Source organism: Crocodylus siamensis, chromosome 11 (assembly GCF_052110815.1).
Source record: "Crocodylus siamensis isolate JL-2025a chromosome 11, ASM5211081v1, whole genome shotgun sequence".
In the NCBI taxonomy this organism is placed as follows: Eukaryota; Metazoa; Chordata; order Crocodylia; family Crocodylidae; genus Crocodylus; species Crocodylus siamensis.
Genome location: NC_143405.1, coordinates 29182628 through 29207225, shown reverse-complemented (window position 1 = coordinate 29207225; position 24598 = coordinate 29182628). Strand labels below are relative to the sequence as shown.

At 47.8% G+C, this 24598-nt stretch overlaps 1 protein-coding gene across 6 annotated transcripts in view; it reads left to right on the top strand.

The window, feature by feature from the left end:
- Window positions 1–24598, top strand: part of NEK4 (NIMA related kinase 4) — a 51406-nt gene that overhangs the window by 21903 nt on the left and 4905 nt on the right. For 3 of the 6 annotated variants that reach the window (XM_090022347.1, XM_090022345.1, XM_090022350.1), the window contains exons 7-12: window positions 19372–19788; window positions 20603–20746; window positions 21216–21356; window positions 21732–21798; window positions 22184–22290; window positions 24063–24151. In XM_090022347.1, the coding sequence (XP_089878473.1) occupies window positions 19372–19788; window positions 20603–20746; window positions 21216–21356; window positions 21732–21798; window positions 22184–22290; window positions 24063–24151 (965 nt within the window). The remainder of the gene's footprint in view (window positions 1–19371; window positions 19789–20602; window positions 20747–21215; window positions 21357–21731; window positions 21799–22183; window positions 22291–24062; window positions 24152–24598) is intronic. The other 3 variants (XM_090022348.1, XM_090022349.1, XM_090022351.1) reach the window with 3 other exon arrangements.

Below are 24598 nucleotides of genomic sequence, written 5' to 3'. Positions count from 1 at the left end.
GCTGTGGGTCACCCTGCAGTCGCTTGTGCATAATTGTGGTCCCCATGCTGTGGGGATTGCATTGGTGGGGCCAGGGACAGGCTGAGTGGGTGTGCTGGGTGGTGTAGCGCACCTGGTCCTCTCAGGTGCCAGTGGCCTAGGCTTGGGTGCAGGGCCCTTGCCATTCCCACCCATAGCTGTGGAAGAGGCTGAAGAGGAGCCCTTCCCACTGCCCTTGCCCTGAAAGGGGGGAGGGGGGACTTGGGAACCTCTTCAAAGGGTCTGGCCAGGGAGTCTCCCCCCTGGCTCTCTGCTAGAGTCCTGCTTGCCCCTTCAGTGGGGGTCACAGGCTTGCCTACCTCCGGAGGGGGTTGGTTGGACTCTGCCCCCAGGGTGGGGGCAGTAGGGAAATGCAGCCCCTCAGGAGCCTGGCTGGAATCTGCCCCCATAGTGGGGGCTGCAGAAAGTTCTGTGGCAGCATCTGCTCCTCCAGAAGTCTCCTGCTCTGCCATTGCTTCACTTAAGGGAGGGGGAAACCAATAAAGGAAAACAAAAAATACAGCAGGGCTAGTGAATCCAATAGGGCGAAGTGAGTGGAGGGGAAGTGGAAAGGAGCTGAAGTTTACTGAGCTACAGCCCCACCAGAAACCAGGCAGGCTATGCTGGGGAAGGTGGGGGAGGCGGATACACACAAGGGCTGGGGAGACTTGAGCTGACTTACTCAGCCACACAACAAACACTAGGGTAGAGGGAGTGGACCACAGGGCTTACCACACAAGGGAAAACACACAAGGGAGGCTGCTGAGGCAGGTGTAAAAAATTGGCTGGAGCATTGGAGGGGCTTTGTTGCAGCTCAGTTCAGGAGCCCCTCAGGCCTCCAACCAGACACTTGACAGCAGGCAGGAAACAAAGCACAGTATTAGATGCAGTGAGGCATCTGTCAGTGAGTGCAGGAGCAAACAGTCAATTAGGGAAGTTATCTAGTGCAGGTGCGGTGCAAACTGCTGTAGTGGGAAATTCCCCTCTCTCCTGAGAGGGGACAGCAGCAGTATAGGTGGCAGCAACAGCTGTGGTAGCAGCTGTCCAGGTCAGCCACTCAAGGCATACTTCCAGTGAAAGGGAAGGTGAAGGTGGGGGGGCTGGCAGGGGGCAGGGGATGGTCTGTTGAGGCAGCTGGGGCAGGCAAGGCACCCTTAGGTGCTGGCAGTGATGGTGGGGGGAGGTACCCACGGGTAGTGCAGGCCCCATCCCCAGGCTGTCTCTTTACCATGGTTTGGTGGCAGGCTGGGCAGCAGGCCAGAACAGGAGTGCAGAACCTGGGGTGGGGTGCGATGCAATGCGGTTGTCCTCCCTCCCCTGAGCAGGGTGGGCAGTGACATGTGGTGTGCTGCAGAGGACCCCCCATGTGAGGGTGGGGGGGTGGCAACAGCAGCAACCCAAGGCAGGAAGAGGCACGGCCAACTTTGCCCCAAAAGCTCCTGAGAGCAAGCCAACAGCAGCAGTAGTCAGAGGCAGGAAGGGGCATGGCCATCTTCATCCTGGAAGCTCCTAAGAGCAAGCTAGCAGTAACAGTAGCGGCAGAAGGAACAGCAGCAGCAGCCTGGGGCAGGAAGGGGCATGGCCAGCTTCCTCCCAGAAGCTCCTGAGGGCAAGTAGCCCTGAGCTGCTTGCTGGGACAGCTTTTTATATTCCTGGGGCCAGCTGGCTCCAGCCTCTAGCTCCCCCTGGCTGAAAGCCCAGGAAGACCTGGGCAGGGTCAGCTTACCCCAAATGGTACAACTTGCCTCACACCAAAGTGCATGTTCAGGCATGTGCTGAGGCACAAATCTCCAGCACAAAATTGTGCCACTGCTGTTTGAGCTGACGTAAGCGCATGTGCCTGCATCTGTGGACACACCCTTTGAGTTTTCTTAAGAACTTAAAGCAGTTAAGCCCTTTGTTACTTATGTACAGAGGTAGAGGGGAATTGTGTTTTGATAAAGCCAAAGCTAAGACAGCAGCTAAGCGTAAAAATATCATTAGCATTTTTCTTTGAAGATGCAGATCTGTTGTGTGGAGTTTTTAAGTGTTACTGTACCCAGGCTACCCAGCTTGTATATGTTGTGGTGTTTTGTGACACTGTGTGTAGTAGAGTATCTGACATTACTGCCCAGACTGAACTATAGGCAAATATTTGGAAAGCATATGTAACAGTTGAGGGGGGAAGCTACTGAAGTCTGTAACTGGAAAATCAATCGGAGGAAAACTTCATATTAACAGAAAGGAATACTTTGAAAATAGGTATACTCTCAAAGATTAATAACATTTTGCACTGTTCATGTTTTGCATTGTCTGTCTTGGTGTGAGTTTTAAGATCCTTGCTAATATTGAAACATTAGATGTATTTAGTCTATTCCAGGGGCGAACCCAGCGGGTGGTGGTGGATGGGTCAATGTCGACCCAGGAGGGTGTAGGCAGCCAAGTCCCCCAGGGCTTGGTCCTTGGGCCAGTGCTGTTCAACATCTTCATTAGCGAACTGGATGAGGGTGTGGAGAGCACCCTGTTCAAGTTTGCTGATGACACCAAGCTGTGGGGTAAAGTGAATACACTGGCAGGCAGGGACCACATCTAGGCAGACCTGGATAGGTTAGAGAAGTGGGCGGATCTGAACAGGATGCGGTTCAACAAGGACAAGTGCAGAGTGCTGCACCTGGGGAGAGGGAACCAGCATTATGGTTATAGGTTAGGGACTGACCCTCTCAGCAGCACAGAGGCAGAGAGGGATCTTGGAGTCATGTTTGACTCCAGGATGAATATGAGTCACCAATGCGACGAAGCAATAGGCAGAGGTAACCACACCCTGTCATACATCAACAGGGGCATCACTAACAGGTCCACAGAGGTCTTGCTCCCCCTCTATGTGGTGCTCGTCAGACCGCAGCTGGGGTACTGTGTTCAGTTCTGGGCACGGCACTTCAAGAAGGACGTGGAGAACCTGGAGAGGGTCCAGAGGAGAGCCACTCGTATGGTTGAGGGCCTCCGTGGCCAGCCCTATGAGTAGAGGCTGAGGGCCCTGAATCTCTTCAGTCTCCGCAAGAGGAGACTGAGGGGAGATCTTGTGGCTACCTATAACTTTATCAGGGGCCACCAACAGGGACGTGGGGAAAGTCTGTTCACCAGGGGCCCCTTTGGAGTCACTGGGAACAATGGCCACAAGCTGAGGGAGGATAGGTTTAAATTAGATATTAGGAAGAACGACTTCACTCTAAGGGTGGCCAGAGACTGGAATAGGCTTCCCAGAGAGGTGGTGCTCTCACCTTCCCTGTAAATTTCATAGATTTCATAGACATTAGGGCTGGAAGGGACCTCGGGAGATCATCGAGTCCAGCCCCCTGCCCCAAAGGGCAGGAAGTCAGCTGGGGTCATAGGATCCCAGCAAGATAAGCATCCAGTTTACTCTTGAAAGTGTTCAGTGTAGGTGCTTGAACCATCTCCAATGGCAGACTGTTCCAGACCTTGGGGGCTCGGACAGTAAAGAAATTCTTTCTTATGTCCAGCCTGAAACGGTCTTGCAGGAGTTTGTGACCGTTCGACCTTGTCATCCCTTGGGGCACTCTGGTGAACAAACGTTCCCCCAGATCCTGGTGGTCACCCTTGATAAACTTATAGGTGGCCATCAGATCACCCCTGAGCCTACAGTTTTCCAGGCTAAAGAGTCCCGTGGCTCTCAGCCTGTCATCGTAAGATCTGTTTTCCTGACCTCTGATCGTGCGCGTGGCTCTCCTCTGGACTCTCTCAAGCTTCTCCACATCCTTTTTGAATCATGGAGCCCAAAACTGGACGCAGTACTCCAGCTGCGGCCTCACCAAGGCCGAGTACAAGGGGAGAATGACGTCCCGGGATTTGCTCAAGAAGCATCTATGGATGCAAGCCAGCGTTTTGGTCGCTTTATTAGCCACAGCATCGCATTGCAGGCTCATGTTCAGCTTTTGGTCAATGATGACCCCCAAGTCTCTTTCTTATGTAGTGCCGAGCCTATAAGGATACTGCAGGTTTTTCCTCCCAGGGTGGAGAACCTTGCATTTTTTGGTGTTAAACACCATGAGGTTCTCGTCTGCCCATTTGCTGAGCTTGTCCAGGTCAGCCTGGATCACCCGCCTATCTTCTGGCGTGGATGCTTTGCCCCAAAGTTTGGTGTCATCGGCGAACTTGGCCAGTCCACTCCTGACTTCAATGTCCACATCGTTAATGAAGATGTTGAACAGTATGGGTCCCAGGACAGAGTCTTGAGGGACCCCACTGATCAAAGGGCACCACGATGAGTGACTGCCATCAATCACAACCCTCTGGGTCCAACCACAGAGCCAATTTCCCAGCCAGCGGATAGTGGTGGAGCCAAGGCCACAACTGGCCAGTTTGGCCAAGAGGTGATCGTGGGATACCAGATCAAAAGCTTTTTTGAAGTCAAGATATATGACATCAATCTCTTCTCCCTTGTCCAGATGATAGGTCACCTAGTCATAGAAGGAAATGAGATTGGTCAAACAAGACCTACCCGCAACAAACCCATGCTGGCTATCCCTTAGAATGTTAGCCTGGGCCAGTCCCTCAAGGATGGCCTCCTTAATAAACTTTTCTAAGATCTTCGCCAGGATAGAAGTCAGGCTAATGGGCCTGTAGTTAGCCGGATCCACTCTCCTCCCTTTTTTGAAGATCGGCACCTTGCCCTTCTTCCAGTCTTCAGGCACTACACCAGAGCACCAGGAGTTTTCAAAGATCCGTGCCAGGGGCTGGGCTATGACGCTCGCCAGCTCCTTGAGTACCCTGGGGTGCAGATTGTCAGGGCCAGCTGACTTGAAGGTATCCAGCTTCTCAAGGTGTTCCTTCACGAGGTCAGCATTGATGGAGGGTAGGGGATCCCCATCACCCGGATCTCCCTGTCCCATAGCAGGCATGGGCGTCCCATGGGACTGATGAAAGACTGATGCAAAGTACCTATTTAATAGGTTGGCTTTTTCCTGGGTGTCAGTTGTCAGTTGCCCCATCTGGTTTAGCAGCGGTCCGTTATCGCCCTTGCTTTTCCTCTGGCTCCCCACATATCTGAAAAAGGACTTTTTGTTGTCCTTGATGCCTGAAGCTAGTTGGAGTTCAGTTGCAGCCTTGGCTTTCCTGGTTTGCTCCCTGCAGGACCGGACCAGTGCAGAGTAATCCTCCTTGGAGGTGAATCCCATCCTCCATCCTTTGTAGGATTTCCTTTTAAGCCACAGGAGGTCCGCTAGGTCCCTGGAGAGCCAGGAGGGCTGCTGTGCCTTCTTGCTGCCTTTCCTCTGTGTTGGAATAGATTTAGCTTGTGCATTGAGGATCGCTTCCTTGAGAAGCAACCACTCTTCTTGAACTCCCATCACCCTGGGGTCATGGTCCCTGAGGGCCTGACCAACTAGCCTCTTGAGCTTGTCGAAGTCGGCTTTTCTGAAGTCAAGGACTTCTGTGTTGCTGACTGACTTGCCAGCTTTACGGCGCATGGTGAAGGTGATCAGCTCGTGGTCGCTGTCACCCAGCTTCCCATCGATCACTAGGTTGCCGATTAGGTCGTCCCCCGTAGCCAGTACCAGGTCGAGCAGCGCTTTGCCTCTCGTTGGCCTATAGACTTCTTGAGTCAGGTAGAGGTCATCCACGCACGAGAGAAAGCTTTGCGACCGCTCGGATTTTGCTGAGTGATCTTCCCACGAGATGTCCGGGTAATTGAAGTCACCCATGACAACCAAGGTCCTGGAGCAAGAGGCCTCAGTCAGTTCCCGGGCGAACTCCTGGTCAAGCTCAGGACTCTGAGTGGGAGGTCTGTAGTAGACTCCCACCGTTGTGTCTCCTGTGCCGTATTCCCCACAAATTTTTACCCAGAGGGTCTCTAGCTGTCCATGCTGGTCGCCAACATCAGCTTGCAGGGACATGTAGCTTTCCTTCACATAGAGAGCTACACCCCCGCCCCTTTTGTCAACACGATTCCTCCTGTACAGGGTATAGCCCTCTATACCCGTGGTCCAGTCATGGGTGGAGTCCCACCAGGTCTCCGTTATCCCAATGACGTCATAATTCTTTGCACTGAGCAGGAGGATGAGCTCGTCCTGCTTGTTACCCAGGCTCCTGGCATTAGTGTACAAGCAGGCAAGTGTGCCCTTGGGGGCTCTTGCCTTGCCCACAGATTGTGCCAGGGCTGAGGCAGGGGTGGGCTCCCTTAAGTGCCTTGGTCCGCTGGCTTTGCAAGGGCCGTTCAGCGGGCCAGCAGTGGCAGTAGTCCCCCCATGCCCCAGCGGGCTTAGTTTAAAGCCCGGTGGAGCAGGTCAGCCAGCCTGGCTGAGAAGAGCCTCCTCCCCAGGGAAGAGAGGTGGAGGCCATCTCTTCCCAGCAGCTCGCTGCCTCTCTCGCCAAAGAGCGGGCTGTGGTCATGGAAGCCAAAGCCTTCCCGATGACACCAGCTCCGCAGTCTTTGGTTCACTGCGTGGATCCTCCTCTCCCTCCTCAGCCCATAGCCCGAGACTGGGAGGATCGACGAAAACACCACCTGAGCTCCCAGACTCCTAAGCCCCGCTCCCAACTCCCCATAGCGCCTCATGACTTGGCTGGGGGTGCTCCGAGCCGTGTCATTGGTGCCCACGTGAATAAGGAGCATGGGGTAGTGGTCTGTGGGCCGGAGGAGCTGCGGAATCCTCTCCGCAATGTCTCGGATGCGGGCCCCCGGGAAGCAGCAGACTTCCCGGGCTAAGGGGTCGGGGCAGCAGATTGCTCCCTCAGTGCCCCGCAGGATGGAGTCTCCCACAACAAACACCTTTCGCTTTGTCTTGGGGAGAGCGGGGCCAGTAGCTGCGGTCAAGGCTGGGTTGCCTGCGGGAGCTGGCAACTGAGCAGTCTCTGCTGGGGCTGCAAGAGGTGCAAACCTGTTGCTAAGCTCCGGTGAGGGAGGGCCCTTGGTGCGGCGAGCCTTCGGGCCCTTGACCACCTTGGTCCATGCCCCTGACCTAAGGAGGTCCCAGAGTCCTCCTTAGTCGTGGAGGGAGACGGAGCTCTCCCCTGCGGCTCCCGGGGGAGAAGGGCCTGGCAGTAGGAGTCTGTCTCCTGCTCACAGTCCCTGATGGCACGCAGTCTCTGGACTGTGGTCTGGAGCTCCTCCAGCTGGCGCGCCAGAGACCCCAGGAGGGAGCAGACCCCGCAAGGGGAGGTGGCCATGCTCCCGGGCCCCAGAGCCTGAAAAAGGGACAGGCAGCCCCCGCAGCCAAGAGCCAGGGGCTCAGTCTGCGTGGAGCCCGGAACCATGGGCTCCGTCTGGGCGGCCGTCTCTGAGGTGCCCAATGGAGGGGCCACAGAGCCCGAGGGGACCCTCGGGGTGCGGCGCATGGCCATCCGTGTCATGCCTCTGGTAGGCTGGCTACGGCTGGGGCTGGCTATGGCTGGAGGGGTCGCAGGCAGGGTCTCGTGCCCTCCCGCGCCCTCTTCTGTGCAACCTCCGTGCTAACTCGAGCGCCTGTTTGCGCAGCCTGTTCGCGCAGCTCGGGTTGCGGGGCTCCCTGGGGGGCTGGGTCAAGTAGGGGCCTGGGCGGGGGCTTGACCCGGCCCGGCACCAGGCAGCGGCCTCCTTCCAGCAAGCAAGGAGTTAACCCCTTCCCACCATGAGCCCGCTTACCTCCAGCTGTGCTGGGGGTCGGCAGGGGGCTTGGCGGCTGCTGAGGGGGTGTCTGGGGGACTCCGGGGGAGCAGGGGCGCAGCGGGCTTCACCTGCGCGTCTCTCGCCGCTCCAGAGCCTACCTGAGTGAGGAGAGCCTACCTTCAAGAGGAGACTGGATAGGCACCTGGCTGGGGTCTTATGACCCCTTGCACCCCCAGTGCTCCTTCCTGCCCATGGCGCGGGGGGTCAGACTAGATGATCTGTCTAGGTCCCTTCCGACTGATTGATTCTATGATTACGTCCTTGAGAACTACTAGAGCCCTGTTTGCCACTCTTATGGTAGGCTAGAAGGACTTCTGGTTTGTAGTCACGAGTGCAGTGTGAGTTAGTGACTTATGCTAGCCACAGTCTCTATAATAAATTGCTTGTCAATATGTGAAATGTCATACCTCTTTGTCAAAAGACTATTACTTATGAAAGTTTTTATCTATAGCATATGCCAAGTGGGTGCATCCAGGGATGTCTCACTCTCTTGCGCCTCCACTTCTAGATTGCCTCCCACTCTTCTGCCACGCCTTCATGTTTTCAAAAACTGAAATGAAAAAAGGGAGATGAGGTGTTATCCAAAATCAGTGGTATTACTTGAGGACAGAGATTTTCTTCACAGGGCTCCTCCTGCCCTACACCCTGTGCCTTGCCACTCCCAGCTGGATCTTGGTTAAGGTCTAGCAACAACCACCTGTACTCTGCATCTTCAGTCCTGTCCTCTCAATTTCCTCAGTTTATTTCTTATGGTAATCTAATCCATGGCCTCCAAAGTACCTGGGGCTAAGACTCCTTTTTTACTAATTTATGGCCCCCTGGCTTATTGCTCTTAATTTTATAAATCCCGTGATTCCTCAATTAACTGTCTGTCATATATAAATTTATTAACTCAATCAGTTACAATCCTTACCCTTTAATGACTGGTTTATAGCTCACTGGCTCATTAACTTAATCAACAATCCTTGTAATTCAGTGCTTCATAGTCTGTTCCCCATTGGAACCTTAACTCAATCAGTGATCCTCTTATACCTTATCAATTAATAACTTTATAGCCTGTGGCTCCTTGGTGTACTAACCTATCTTCTGGGGAAAGCTTAACCTATCTTCACTGGTCTCATCTCAGTCACTGGTTCCATCTGGCTACAGCCTGGCAGTGGGACTTCTTAGCCCTGGCCCTGGCTTTGAGTTCAGCTCTGGTTCTGGTTTCGGCTCTGACTCCAGCTCTGGTTTCATCTCCATCTCTGGCTCTGAGTTCGCCTCTGGCTCAATGCCTCCATCTGGCTCATATGGTACTTGAACTTCACATGCCTGTCCCTCTCCATGGATAAGCAGGTGTGCCGGCTGCCCCTTTGAGCCTCCGACAGAAGTCCCAGGAACCAGTGGGAGCCAACTGCAGCTGCACATGCTTGCCTGTTGCCCGGATCAGCCCCTCCAGTTCCTGCCAGTCTCTGCCAGTATCTGGGCAGCTGACATCACATCTTTAGAGCCCACACTAAAACACCTGGTTCTCCAGGTAAGTCTCCAGGCGAGTTCCAGTCTGGCTGGCATGCACGGACCATAACAAGGCCTGGGACCAGTACCTTGTTACATACCTTCCCCTCCTGATAGGCCTGCATGCCCTTCTTACCCTCATCCCTGTTCACCTTGTGCTGTATTCTTGTTTCTTTTGATGTACTTGCATCTGATGTCAGTTACTTTTCATCCTCAAAGCTCCATGATAAAAAGTCAGCCTTCACATTCAGTTTCTTGGGATGATGTTATATGGAGAATACAAAAAGGTTGGAATGCTAGAGCCCAGTGCATTAATTTAGTATTTTCGATTTTGATGGTTTGTAGCCATTTTAGGGGGGACATGATCTGTAATCAGGATGAACTTTCTCCCAAACAAGTAGTAACAGAAGAGCTCTATGCTCCCCTTGCTAACCAACCACTCACTCTCAATTGTAGAATACTTTGTCTCGGGGTTCAACCACTTTTGGTTGGCATAAGCATCCAGCCTCTCCTCTCCTTCCATCCTCTGCATCAACATGGCCTCCGAGGCCATGGTACATGCATCCATTTGCAGTAAAATAATCTTGGTGAACTTGGGCGTATGGAGCACCAGGCTTCAATGTAGAGCCTCATTCATTTGTTTTGAAGCCATGAGGGCAGCGGGTGACCACTATATGACCCCCTCCCTCCCCCCCCTTTGTCAGTTCTATCAACAGTGTGGACAACTCTGAAAACCAGGGCACGAACTTCCCATAATTGGTCAAACCCAGAAAGACTCTCAACTGTCTCTTTGTCTGGGGACATTTATAGGCCCTGATCACTTCCACTTTATTGGCGAGGGGCTGAATCTGTCCCTGCCTTACTTGGAAGCCTATATACTTAGTTTCATTTTGCCCCAGAGAACTTTTCTTGGGTTCACCATCAGACCAGCATATTGGAAGTCTTTGAGGATCTCCTCTAGATTCTGTGGGTGTTGTTCCCATTGTTGTGAGAGAACTATAATATCATCTATGTATAAGTATGGTGGGGGAGCTAGGAGTTGGTCCATCAGCCTTTGGAAAGAGGCTGCGCCATCGTGCAACCCAAAGGCCATCATTGTAAACTGAAAAAAAACTCCATGGCATGCCAAAAGCTATTTTTGCTTTGTCCTCTTCTGCCAGCAGGATCTGGCGGTACCCCTTTGTAAGGTCTAGCATTGATATAAATTGGGCTTGGCCAGTTAGTTCTAACATTTCCTCAACAGGGGGCAAGGGGAAGGCATTGAAGGTAGAGACTGCATTAACCTTCCGAAAATCAGTATACAACTTTATGGCACCATCGGGCTTCAGGATGATCATGAGGGGACTCTACCATGAGTTGAAGGACTCCTCCATAATACCTCTTTTAATTATCTGGTCTAATTCATCCTGCACCGGCTTATATAAGTGCCTTGGGAGTGGCTTCCAGTGTTCTCTCGCTCTGCGTCCTGGGGGTGGTGTTATCTGATGCTCCACCCCTCCGGCCTTCCTTGGCTTCTTGGTGAATACATCCTCAAAACCCCTTATCAACTGCCATAGTTGACTTTGTTGAGCCTTGGCTATGTGTTCCCTAATTACTAGGGGTTTACTCTCTCTCCTTGGGTGTAGCCTTGCACTGACAGGTCCTAACTCGGGGTCATTGGAAATTGGGCTCATGAGCCACTCTGGCTCTTCCCAGTTTTTTAACAAATTGAACATGATATATCTGTAACTCCTTCCTAAGACCCGGCTGCTCGCTTTCATAGTTTATGGGGCTCACTCTCCAGACTACTTTAAATGGCTCTTGCCATTTTTGAGAGAAGCTTGTTTGTGTTATCAGGTAAGAGCACCAGAATTTGATCTCCCACACAAAACTCTTCCCTTTGCTTGCCTATCATAGTATCCTTTCTGTCTTTCCTGGTTTCTTTCCAGGTTATCTCTGTTGAGCTGTCATAGCTATTCTAAGTGTTCTCTTTAATCCTATGACCTGTTGTGGACCGGCTGTAGCTCTTGCCAGCCTTCACAGAACACCTTTAGCAGTCCCTTAGGATGATGTCCGTATACGAGTTCAAATGGAGAGCTACCCATTGAGGTCTGCGGCACCTCTCAGATGGCAAATAAGCATAGACACAAATCCCAATTCCTTGCATCTCCCTGGATACAAGTTTTGATCACATTCTTCAAAGTACGATTAAAACATTCCACCAGGTCATCTGTCTGGGGGTAATATACCAAGGTCTCCAGCTGTCTAATCTTTAAAGTTTCGTAGACACCTTTCAATACGCTGGACATAAAATTAGTCCCTTGGTCTGTTAAAGTCTCTTGGGGAATTCCCACTTGGGGTATCCATTTGATCAACACTTCTACTACTCTGGGGGCAGTCATTAACCTCAAAGGAACTGTTTCAGGGTATCTTGTGGCATAGTACAGAATAACCAACATGAACTGAGCACCCATGGCAGTCTCAGGAAATGGGCCAGCAATATCGAATGGTTTTTGGATAAACATAGATTCATAGAAGTTTGGGTCGGAAGGGACCTCAGTAGATCATCGAGTCTGACCCCCTGCCCTGGGCAGGAAAGAGCATTGGGGTCAGATGACCCCAGACAGGTGCATGTCAAGTCTCGTTTTAAAGCTCCCCCAAGGTAGGGGAGACCACCACTTCCCATGGAAGCCCATTTCAGCAACTGGCAATCCTTACTGTAAAGAAGTTCTTCCTGATGTCTAACCTAAATCTGCTCTCTGTCAGTTTGTGGCTATTGTTCCTAGTTGCTCCAAGGGGTACCCTGATAAACAGAGCATCTCCTATTCCTTGCTGTCCACCCCCCTCCGCCCCCAAATGAATTTGTAGGCAGCCACAAAATCAACTCTCAGCTTCTCTTGCGGAGGCTGAAGAGATCCAGGTCCCTCAATCTCCTCGTAGGGTTTTGCCTGCAGGCCCCTAACCATACAAGTGGCCCTCCTCTGAACCCTCTCAAGGTTGTCTGCGTCTCTCTTGAGTTGTGGTACTCAAAACTGAATGCAGTACTCCAACTGTGGCCTGACCAATGCTGCATAAAGGGGAAGTATCACCTCCTTGGACCTGTTTGTCATGTACCTGCTAATACATGGTAAAATGCAGTTAACTTTACTGATCGCTTCATCACATTGGTGACTCATGTTCATCTTGGAGTCAACAGTGACTCCAAGATCCCTTCCTGCTGCTGCACTGCTGAGAAGGTCCTCCACAAGCCTGTAAGCGTGCTGGTGATTCCTTCTCTCTAGATGCAGCACCTTGCATTTGTCCTTAATTGAACTGCATCCTATTCTGTTCCACCCACTTTTCCAACCTGTCCAGATCTGTGTGGATTTATTCCCTACGCTCTGGTGTGTTAACTGTACCCCATACTTTGGTATCATCTGTGAATTTGGACAGAGTGCTTTCCATGCCTCACCCAAGTCACTGAAGAAGACATTGAACAGTACCAGTCCAAGGACAAAGCCTTGTGAGACTCCGTGGCCCACATCTTTCCAGGCTGATATTGACCCATCCACCACCACTCTCTGGGTGCGACCCCAAGCCAATTTGCCACCCACCTGACTGCATAATGATCTATGTCACAGTCACTCAGTTTATCTATAAAAAAATAAAGAGATACTATATCAAAGGCCTTCTTAAAATCCAAGTAGATGATATCCATCTTGATTCCTCATCTAAGCATTTTATGTCCTGGTCATAAAAAGAAACAAAGTTAGGCAGGATCTACCTGCTGTGAATCCATGCTGGTTGCCTTTTAGCATTACTTTCCCTGCTGGACTCCAACAAATGTAATCCTTAATAATTTTTTCAAAGGTTTTCCCAAGGATAGTAGTGAAACTAACTGGTCTATAGTTACCTAGATCCTCCTTTCTGTCCTTGAAAACAGGGACCACATTGGTCCTTTTCAAGTCCTCTGGGTCCTGAAGAATGCTGGAACAGCCATTCCAGTGGCTCTACTATGACACTGGCCAATTCCTTCAGCACCTTTGGATGAAGATCATCTGGGTCTGCTGACTTAAACACATCCAGCCTCTCCAACTGTCTCTTCACTAAGTTGGTGCTAACAGTTGGTGGGCTGGTTTCCCCTTTATGCCTGTCTATGATCCAGTTGGGAGATTTGTCCTGATCTGAGTTCAGGAATAGAGGCAAAGAAGTCATTGAAGATCTCAGCTTTGTCCCCCCTCTCTGTCACCGATTCTCCTAGTTTGTCTTGTAGGGGACCTATGTTACCCTGTACCTTCTTTTTGCTCCCTACATACCTGAAGAAGGACTTTTTGTTGTCTGTAATTTTTTTTGCCTGCCTAAATTCCATTTCTGCTTTGGCCTTTCTGCCTCCCTGCAAATGTGGGCCAAGTAGGTGTACTCTGCCTTGGTAGCTACCCCTTGCTTCCACAGCCTATATACCTCTTTTTGCCCCTAGGCTTTCCTGGATTTTCCTGTTCAATCCCTTTCCTGTGCAGTGGGATTTCTTCCTGCTCCCTTTAGAAATGACCACCCTTCCTGGACTTCCATCTCACCAATGCTCCTGTTCTTTGCTGCCTCACTAACTAATCTCCTGAGGACACTGAAGTTAGACTTTCTGAAGTCTAGCACTTCTGCCCTACTGGTTATGTTTTCCACCCTATGCCAGAAAGTAATTCAATCAATTGATGGTCACTGTTCCCTAGGTTACCTTGTGTCTTGAGATCTCCCACCAGGTCATCCCCTGTAACCATCACCAAGTCCAGTAAGGTGTTTCCTGTATTGGAATCATATACCTCCTGTGTTAGGTGAAGGTCCTGTATGCAAGTTAAGAACCTACATGAATGGTAGGATCTAGCTGACTGCTTCTCCTATTAGATGTCAGGATAGTTTAGGTCACCCATGACAACCATGTCCCTTGACCACATGACCTTTGAGAACTGTCTTGAGAATTCCAGGTTCAGCTCATCCTCTTGATTCATAGATAGATGTTTCAGTCAGAAGGGACCTCAGTAGGTCATTGGGTCTGACCCTCAGCCTGCATGGTGATGTCTGTGGCTGTGGCTTCCTCTACTCCAGTGCTGCCAGGGCCTTCTGTCTGTTCCCCAGTTGCACTGGGAAAGCTGTCTCAGCTCTAGAGGAAACCATCTTCCATTCATCTGCATCGGGTCCCTCCTGTGTTGTCTCTCCATCAGATGTCCGAACCTGCAAAGAATGAAAATACCTATCAGTCTCATCCTCTGCAGCCCTGATCCCCTGCAGCCTGCTAACCTCTGCCTGGAGTTCTCTCACTTGCCCTTCCAGGGCCTCAAGCAGGACACATACGAGACAGGTGAGGGGACCCCTGCTGCCACTAGGCCCCAGAGGTCCTGTCAGGCAACCCCTGCAGACAGGGGCCCAGGGCACCACCGACCCATCCAAGGGCCTCATGTGGGTGGAGGCCTCAGAGGAGCCCTGGGTGGGAGGTAACACCGGAGCAGTGTCTCTGGCTGCACACCGCATTGAAAGACTCCTCCTTTTCCATTCACCTGAAGTCTCTGTCTGATGCTACCACCCCTTAGAATTCAGGCCCCTTCTGTGCAAACTCCGGTGCTCCTCTAAAGAGCACACCTGTTTGCTTGGCCTGTCCATACAGCTCAGGAGCTCAGCTCCTTCCTAGCTTGGCTATATGGGGGTGGGAGGATGGAAAAACCCTACCCAATTCCCTACAGGCAGCAGGGGCATCAATGGAGCCCTAGAGGGGGTAACATCTGAGGCCAGCTGAAAAGCTGGGCATGCTCAGCAGAAGTGTTCCACCTTCTTGGGTATACTGGGCCAATATACCTGCTGCATTAAATGGGACTCCATCTTATCTCTACCCAAATACCTCCCCCTCCCCACCAGCATGAGTATATGAGCAATGTGCAATAAAGCTTCTCTATACTTCTGGGGCACCAGCACCTTTGCATCTCTGTTCCAATGAAGCATATCTTGTCTTAGCTCAAAGTGCTGGTAAGTTGCCATCAGTTCTGTGCACAGTGCCTCCCTGTCTTGCTTCACTATCCCCATCTTATAAACATGGCAAAAAGTGGTTTCTCTGGCTTGTTCTTCCCAGAATTGACCCTCTCCATTAACCTCTCCTGTTGCTGCTTTTCCTTTATTCCAGAGGCTGGTTCATCCCCAGTCAGGCCCTCTTTCTGGGTCTCCTGGGTTGTCTTCTTCCATATATGCACAGCCCTGTGCCCCAGGGCTTGATCTATCACCTCGTGAAAGTGAGGCCAGTCCTGCCTCCAAAACATGGGGCACAGCAGCCTCTGTGCTAAACCACTGCTACTTTTTCCATTTTGCCCATTACAGTCAACATTACCCACTTTGGGGTGGGGGGGCATATGTGTAAGTTGCCCTGTGCATGCATACCATGCTGACCATGGTATCTTCTTTACCCATCTGTGGAGGCTGTGGCAGAATGCCATCTCTATCTCTCCCCAAACTCTGTATTCAGGTGGATGATCAATGTGATAATTTGGTTACCATGGTCACTGCAGAGGGCAAACACCCCTGACCCCATCAGCTTCAGGTAACCCTGAGTTGTAACCTGAGCTGGATACATTCCTGAGTGAGGGGGAAACCTGCTCCCTCTGCCTACATGACTGGTCTCACACACTTGGGTGGGGGCTTAAACTCCCTATTATTCTAAGCAACGTCATGACTGAGAAGGGGCTAGAGACGCTGCTAATCTACCTGGCAACCAGTGATGCATTTCAAATTGGTTGGCTGGCAGCCAGCAACTGCTGGCCTTTGTTGAATTATGTAAATGAGATCATATGGTCTATATAAGTTAAGGACTGCCCAGGAAGCGGGGCAGCAGCCATGATGAAAACTCTCAGAGAACCTGGACCATCTAAAACGCTCTCTCTTTCTCGAAACTCATATTCAGTAATTTGCTTGCCTCCAGAGGGAATCTCCACCTGCTTCTGGATGATACTTGTGAGTAAGCCACTTGAGATCTAACTAGATATATAGCTTGCAGTAACTCAGATACATGATCAAAGGCTACCATGCCACTGTTTGCTCTAATGTATTTCCCTGACACTGCTCTACCCTGTACCCTATTCCAAACCTACTCCTTGTAACCAATAAAGTTCTCCTCTGTACCTAGCATGGAAGACTTATTGGGAGAGGGTCTAGATTATGCCTTGGGGGTCCCCTTGGTTCAGCTAACTAAGGGAGACATTGTAATTCAGACTGAGGAAAGCACCCCAGGTTCTTGCAGTGGGTCAATTACCCCTCAAGGACTACTAGGCCTGTGTTTCCCAGGGAGCACAGGGCCAAGATCAGTCCAGAACCTGGGTGGTGGTGGTATTACCCCAAGGCTTGCGGATGTGCTCCAGGAAGGGGGTCAGTCGGGTGTAGTGAGGTGGGTGGCTAAACGCAAGAGCCCCCCCCTACTGGCCTGCCACAGGCAATTCATCCGTTATTGTAGCCTGTGGACACCCAGAATCCACCACAGGAAGTATTATTAGGGCTCCTATTTTAGCATCAACCATTGGTCTTGGTACTCTGGTTGGTCCCATTTGCCACCCAAAGCTGCAATCCATTCTTTCTTCATATGGACTCTTTGGGGATTTTTCACCCTGGTTGTGGTGTAGTCCTTTCCAGGGGCATCCTTCCTGCATTTTCCATGGACAGTTACAGGCCATATGCCCAAGGCCTCTGCATCAATAGCACACAATTTCTCAGGTCCCCAAGCCTCTAAACAGATGGAACTGGCTTAGAGGCATTTCCAGTTTTCTGGATGCCAGGTCCTGTCTCTTAGTCTCCCAATAAGCCTCCCCTTCAGTGCCCATAAAGCCTCAGTGAGGTGGAGAGTCTCTTCCACCATCTGAGGCTGCTGCTTCCAGATCCACTTTTGTATGACCTCCAAATCGGGAAGGAATTGCTTTAGTGGGGTGTAGGTTTAACACCTCCGGCACGGTCTTCCCCTCTGGTTGAACCCATCTCTCAATTAAGTCCCTCAGTATCCTTGGCCATTTGTCTTCCCATTGCTTCTTGACACACAACCGTTGTGATAACATTCTGGTGCACTCTCAAGTTGGTACAGTATGGCATTCTTTACTTCTTGATAGTCATTCACCTAGGCTCTGGACAGGTCCCTATAAGCTGCCTGAGCTGGGCCTAACTGACTGGCCTACCGGTTTTAGTCCCAACCAGCAGCCAGTGTGACTCTCTTGAAGGCCTCTTAAGTATGCTTCAACATCATTGTCTGCTATCATCTATGGTACTCTGACCCTTTCAGTGGCCCAGGTCACCATGGCTTGTTGTGCCTCTTTTTTTCCCCCTCCACTCAGCTCCCATTGTCTATTCAGTAGCATGATGTGGGCCTCAGCCTGCTGGGACCGTACGCTCACCAGCTCCTCCGTTTGTTTGCTGTCCATAAAACAACTGTATCACTAGTCCACAGGCTTGTTGCCAGTTCTTGGGGTTCCCCCCTGTTCCTGTTGGTGGGTTTATGTACGTCTCATTAAATGGCTCTCTTTCCCAAGATCGGCTTCATTCTAAGTTTCCCAGCCAATGCACCACTGTAAGCGGGTGTGTCCAGGGATGTCTCGGTGGCTCACGCCTCCACTTCTAGATCACTTCCCACTCACCTGCCATACTTCCACATTTTCAATAGTTAATAGAAGAAAAGGAGATATGAGGAGTTATCCAAAATCAGCAGTATGATGCAAAGACAAAGATTTTCTTCACAGGGTTCCTCCTCCCCTACACCCTGCATCTTGCCACTCTCAGCTGGATGTTGGTTAAAGTCTTATCACATCTACCTGTACTCTGCGTCCTCAGGCCTGCCCTCTTGGGTTCCTAAGTCTACTTATTATTAGTAGCTGCAGCTGGAGTACTGTGGCTAGTTTTGGACCCCAGAAATCAAAAATGATGTGGAGAAGCTTGAGGGAGTCCAGAGAAGAGCCACGCACATGATCAGATGTCAGGAAAACAGACCTTACAATGACAGGCTGAGAGCTATGAGGCTCTTTAGCCTGGAACAGCGCAGGGTTAGGGGTGATCTGATGGCTACCTATCAGTTTAACAGGGGTGACCACCAAGATCTGGGGGAATGTTTGTTCACCAGAGCGCCCCAGGGGATGACGAGGTCAAATGGTTATAAACTACTGCAAGACAGTTTCAGGCTGGACATAAGGAAGAATTTCTTTACTGTCCAAGCCCCCGGGGTCTGGAATAACCTGCCATTGGAGGTTTTTCAAGCACCTACATTGAACACCTTCAAGAGTAAACTGGATGCTTATCTTGCTGGGATCCTATGACCCCAGCTGACTTCCTGCCCTTTGGGCAGGGGGCTGGACTCAATGATCTTCCAAGGTCTGTTCCAGCCCTAGTGTCTATGAAATCTATGAAAACCCTTGGTCTCCAAAGTACCTGTGGTTAAGATTCCTTTTTACTAATTTATGGCTCCCTGGCTTATCGCTTTTAATTTTATAAATCCCGTGATTCCTCAATTAATCGTCTGTCATATATCTGTTTATTAACTCAATAAGTTATCGTCTTTAACTTTTAATGATTAGTCTATTGCTCACCGGCTTATCAACTTAATCAATGATCCTTATAATTCAACATTTTAATAGTCCATTCCCCACTGGGACCTTAACTCAATTGCTGATCCTCTTATGCTTTATCAATTAATAATTTTATAGCCTGCCAGCTTATTGGTGCATTCACCTATCTTCTGAGGAAAGCTTACCCTGTCTTCGCTGGTCTCATCTCAATCACTGGCCCCAGCTCTAGCCCCAGCCCTGGCACCGGCTCTGGGTTCGGCTCTGGCTCCAGTTTACACAGTACTTAAACTTCCCATGCCTTCCTCTCTCCAAGGATGAGCAAGTGTGGCAGCCATCCCTTTGAACCTCTGGTGGAACTCCGAGGAGCCAATGGGAGCTGGCTTTTGTTGCATGTATTTGCCTGCCACCCAGATTGGCCCCTGCCAACATCCAGGCAGTTACAGTGCCAAGAGTCCCAAGGTAAATCTCTGGGCGAGCTCCAGTCTGGCTAGCGTGCATGGACCATAACAGGATCTGGGACCAGTGTCCTATTACATGATGTATTAAAGCTTAAAATTGTACGTGATAATTTTCATTACAACTTTTGTATTATTCAATACATTTGTGACTAGTTTAGATGCCTAGAACATTTCTGATAAATCTGTTATGGAAAAAACTGAGAGGGTAATTACTTTTTTTTTTTTTTTTTAATTATAGAATGAAGAAAAGCATTTAATCAAAGATAAAGCTGTTGACATTTGTCACTCGGAGAAAACAGCAGCTGAGCCTGAAAAAACCCCAATAAAAAATGAAATGAACAACAAAAGAGCTTCCATAGCAACATTGAGCAAAGTGGATATTGATATTTTGCTGTCTGAAACAAGGAACTGTAAGAATGACTGTTCAGTGCAAGATAATAAAATGGGCAATTTAAGTATTCCTAGTGATGCAGAAATTAAAGTAAAACTTAGTGGCCCACAGACTGAGGACAGTGGACTGCAACAAAACATAAATCCAGGTTTGGAAGCTGAAAGTGGGGATTCTAAAAAGTTGCCTGTTGGAGTCATAGATGAGAGTCACAATATTTTGAAGCTCATGCAGACCATCTCAGGAGACCAAAAGCAAATTGAGCAGGTAATTTTTTTAAGGCTTAGACAAATATTTTCAAAGTGTAATTGTTGGACATCGGACATCGGGGTTTTTTAGAAAGCAGTTCAAATTTGCTGCACATAAGCGCCACCTAAGGCACTTCAGTAAGGACATGGAAGAACTTGAGGGAGTCCAGAGAAGAGCCACCTGTACGATCAGGGACTTGTAAGGCAAGCCATATGAGGAAAGGCTGAGGGCCCTGGGCCTCTTTATCCTAAAGAAGAGAAGGTTGAGAGGAAACTTGATAGTGGTTTACTGCTGTATCAGAGGAGTGCATCAAGAGCTCAGTGAACAACTGTTCACCAGGGCACCCCTGGGGAAGACCAGGACTGATGGATGTGAACTCTTGGAAGGCCACTTCAGGCTTAATACCAGGAAAACCTCCTTCACAGTTAGGTTGTCCAGACTGAAATAAACTCCCTCCAGAGGTGGAGCAGTCACCTACTGTGATGGTTTTCAAGAGGAGACTGGACAGTCACCTCAATGGGGTCACTTGACCCCAGCTGTCTTCCTGCTTAGAGCGGGGGGGGGGCTGGACCTAATGATTTGTGAGGTCCCTTCCAGCCCCTAACAATCTATGAATCTAAGAAAATATACTAGTGTGTTCTGTTCCACCACCCTAATAGTGATTCAGAACTCCCATTCATTGTAACAGATCTCACACTTTGTTAAGGTACTTTTATTTTGTTGCTTAAATGCTAAAATTGAATGATGATATAGAGACTTGTAAAAGTTGTGTGTACATTAGAAGTAAAAAAAATACATGTTAAACACTTGGGGGTGGGGTTCTACTTCTTAGGATGAAGTTGTTCATGGAAAACCAGGAGGAGCTCAGGAAAAAATCACTTCTCACTTAAAGCCTCATAGTTCTGCCAGTGAACCCTCCCTCTCACGGCAGCGGCGAAAGAAGAAAAAGGAACTAGCTGACATTTGTTTGGAAAAGGTGCAAGTGAATGAAAGCAGCTTAAAATTGACACCATTCTGCTATTTTAGCCTCTTCCTATCCTATAACATGTATAATGCTTTTTAGACCCTTTCAAAAAGATCATGTTTAAAATAGAACATGGTTCATGAATAATCTAATTTCCTAAATGTTCATATAAATGGATTCATAACAAAATGTGAAACTATTGACTTTGGTAAGTGTATTTTTGTTCTTTTGAATGGATATTAACTCAACATGGCCAAAGAGGGAGGTGGGAGGATATTAAAGTAGGTAAGGAACAAGGGACAGGGATGGAGTTGAAAATGTATTCACTTCATTTTGTGTCCTCTGATAGAACCTGGAATGAAACCCAAGAGATTGGATTGAGTCCTTTCCTCACAAACTTGTGCTTCGACTTCTAGATTTCATAGATTTTTTTAAATTTGTTGAGAGAGAAGACTGTGACCATATACTGTTTCTCTCTAAGTTCAGTGCAATTGCTTCTCAGCCTCTGCCCTCTCCACCAGATGTGGATGTGAAGATTACCCAAAGCCATGCAAATCAACATGTTGCTGAAGTCTCAGATTCTGTAAATAGCTCTAAAAACAGTCAGATGTTTATTTTAGAGGTTGGTACTAAACATTTTATATGCAAGTTTTGTTGGTTTCTTCTGAGCGGTTTTCTCCACAACCATGTGCATAGTGAGGTAGGGGAAAAAGACATAATTGTAGCTATCCTCCCTGACTGAAGTTCTGCCTTTTTAAATGATAGATTCCTTCTCATAACTGAAACAGTTATGAGAAGCTGTTGGAGGCTCTTCTCATGCAGGGCTCGTTGAATACTATGGGGAAATTAATACAATCCATGCTAAACAAGTTGAGAGCCCTAGTTAATAGCCATCTTTTTCCAGAGGCATTAGGATGAAGGATTTTTGTTTCACATGCTGCATACTGCAAAAAACACTGTGATTACCACATAAATGTTCATTTGATTTATTTTAAAGGATCGACCCTTGTCAGCAAGAGAGAGGAGGAGACTAAAACAGTCACAGGAAGAGATGTTTCCTTCTGGTAACTTGTATTGCATGTTGACTCTTTTACATGCAGAGCCTTATGTTCTGTGGAGAACTACAATCTGCTTTTTAGTATATTCCCCCCCCCCCCCAAGAGATTCCTTGAGATGTACTTTTAGTGTTAATAGGAGTTTTTATTTAGCATAACTATTTTTCTAGGGCTCATTCTGTATTATGCATGGTGGCAACTTGTATCTGAAATATGTGGGAAAAGGAGGAAATGCATTTTTTCAGTTAGAAGTGTTTTCTTCTGTTTAGAAAAACAGATTACTTCCCAGTGCTATGTTCTGCCAGGTTTTAGCATTTCCTTTCATGAGCCATAGAAATAATTCAAAATAAATGTAAACAAATAAATACTGTTAAAAAGTTTGTCATTCTTTCAGTGTCTGACGCAAAACGAACATCACGTAATGCAGTAGCTGAAGCAAAATTACATGTGGAAAATCATATTAAAGTTTCGCAGTCCTCATCAGAGTCCACTATTTCTCAGGTAAACTGGGGTTATCTGCTTTTTAAATATTTGAATACAGGCCCGTGTGAGAAACAAAATGAACTGAGGAACTTGTAACACAAAAATTATTTACTGTAGAACACATAGCCAATAAAACTACACAGCTATTCTGAAGCTCTTGCCTCCCAAAAGTTATGAGTTACAGTTGCTGCAATAGCTTACCTCATATTTGACACCAGAATTAAACTGATTTAGCCAATCACAACTGACACATTTTCACTCTTATTCATCAGAAATGAAGGATTGAATGGGCACAAAGATGGAGCTGGTAATGTTCGACTGGGGAGCAACATGATAGAAGCATGTGCTGCCTCTTCCTGGGATATGCCTTGAATGTAGATAAATGGGACTTCAGTCTCATTCTGTTAGTTGCAAAAAATAGCTTTGTTCATTCATGCACTTAAATTGGGCTACTTCCTGATTTTGTCTGAAACTCATTTTGCCAAAACTACATTTAAAAAAAAAAGGAGAAAAATAATCCCACACGTGAAGAAAGTAAAAAAATTAGGTATAGAATGAAAAGTCTATCATTTGAAAGGGTACACCCAAAGTTCATCATGCTTTTGGCAAAACGTGTATGGTTATGTGCTGACAAAAAGTAATAATCGTTAATTTTTAAACTTTACAATGTCAATAACACTTAGCTTGAAAAAACCTCTGTACTTGCAAATCAAGAAAAATTAGATTTTGCTTATGGCACATATATGCTAATGATATGCAGTTTTTTTGCATATTGTATTAAAAATTGAACTCACTGAATTGTGTAGATGCATATGTGAAATTTAGGTTGAAGCCACCTAGAAAATGTTAGGGAATACTGAAGTTACTGGACAGAATAAAAATATGTGTATAAAGACTGGATACCTTGTAGTCCAACAATAATTGCTCTTATAATGTAGTTTAAAATGCATTGCCTGAGAATTTATCAATATGCCCAAATTAAAGAACTTGAAACAGGCTGTGTAAAATACTTAGTGAATCATTCCATTTTAAATAGAAGTGACAGTTTTAATATGCTAATTAAATTAGCACGTGTATGTGCTTTGACAAACATATTACAACTCTTGGTCTTAACTTGTAAATGTCCATTACAATTTACTTGCCCAGTTAAATCTTATTTAGTAAGTTATACTTGATGAAAATTGTTTTCTTCCATAGTTCAAAGAACCTGTGTGTTATTGTACAACTGCTTTAATACAACCTAGTTTAACTGATTACTTAATTATACAAAAGATCTAGGCAGTAGCTGTGTTTGATCTGAGCGCAAAAGGCAGGTGAAGCCTTTGGGTAGAGGCAATATCTTTTTATTAGACCAACTAAATAGTTGCAAAAAAAGTTTATTTGAAAGCTTTCTGACACATACATCCTTCCTCAGGCCAAAAAAAATAAAATAAAACATGGTGAGAGATATGAAAAATGGTCAGGAATCTTTTGGGTATGAAAAAAAGCCAGTCTTTAGAAAGCTGTTCTGCAGGAATGCAGATTTAAGAGGGTTGCAGGGAACAAAAGCAGATTGTTTACCTCTAGGTATAAGATGTCAGCCAGCTGAGGGGAAGGGGGGCACAAAATCAATGTTAAAAATTAGTCCTGGTTGTTGGAATTTGGCTTTTTTCCTCTTCTCACATTTTGAAGATTCTATTTCAAATGGCAAAATATAGTATCTTCCATATTTCAGGGATCTAGGCAACAGCCATGTTGGTCTGACTGTAATTCTACAAAGTAATTTATTTGTTTTATCTTGTCTATGATAGAAAAAAAAAATAACCCATTGCCTATCTGATGATGAGATGAGCTCTTCCACAAGCTCCACAGATAAGTCAGATGGAGATTTCAAAGCAGGGTAAATGTCTTCTCTTGCCTACAGTCATCCAGTAGTCATTTGTTTCCAGTATCTAGTACTTTTTACTGCTTTGATTTGATGTGGAAAACTAGAAATGTATTTTCATAGTTGATGCATACATCCTGAATCAAATCCGTTTTGAACATTTGATCATTGGCCTCTCTGACCCAATTATTTTCAACCTGCCCTGTATAACTTACTGGTGTGTGTGTAATTCACCGAAACCAAAGGCATAGCAAATGGTTTACTATGAAATCCATTTACCAGTACGAAAGCAACTATTAGTTGCAAAGGTGCTAGCATGGTTTCCCTTCAAATGGGAACAAGATTGAAGCGTTTATTAAGAATCTTGTCTTCCTTACATCTTTCTTTGCATTTTTTTGCCATAGTACCAGTGTAGATTAAGCTAATGTGGCTGACTTGATTGTTAATCACTGTTGTTTAGAT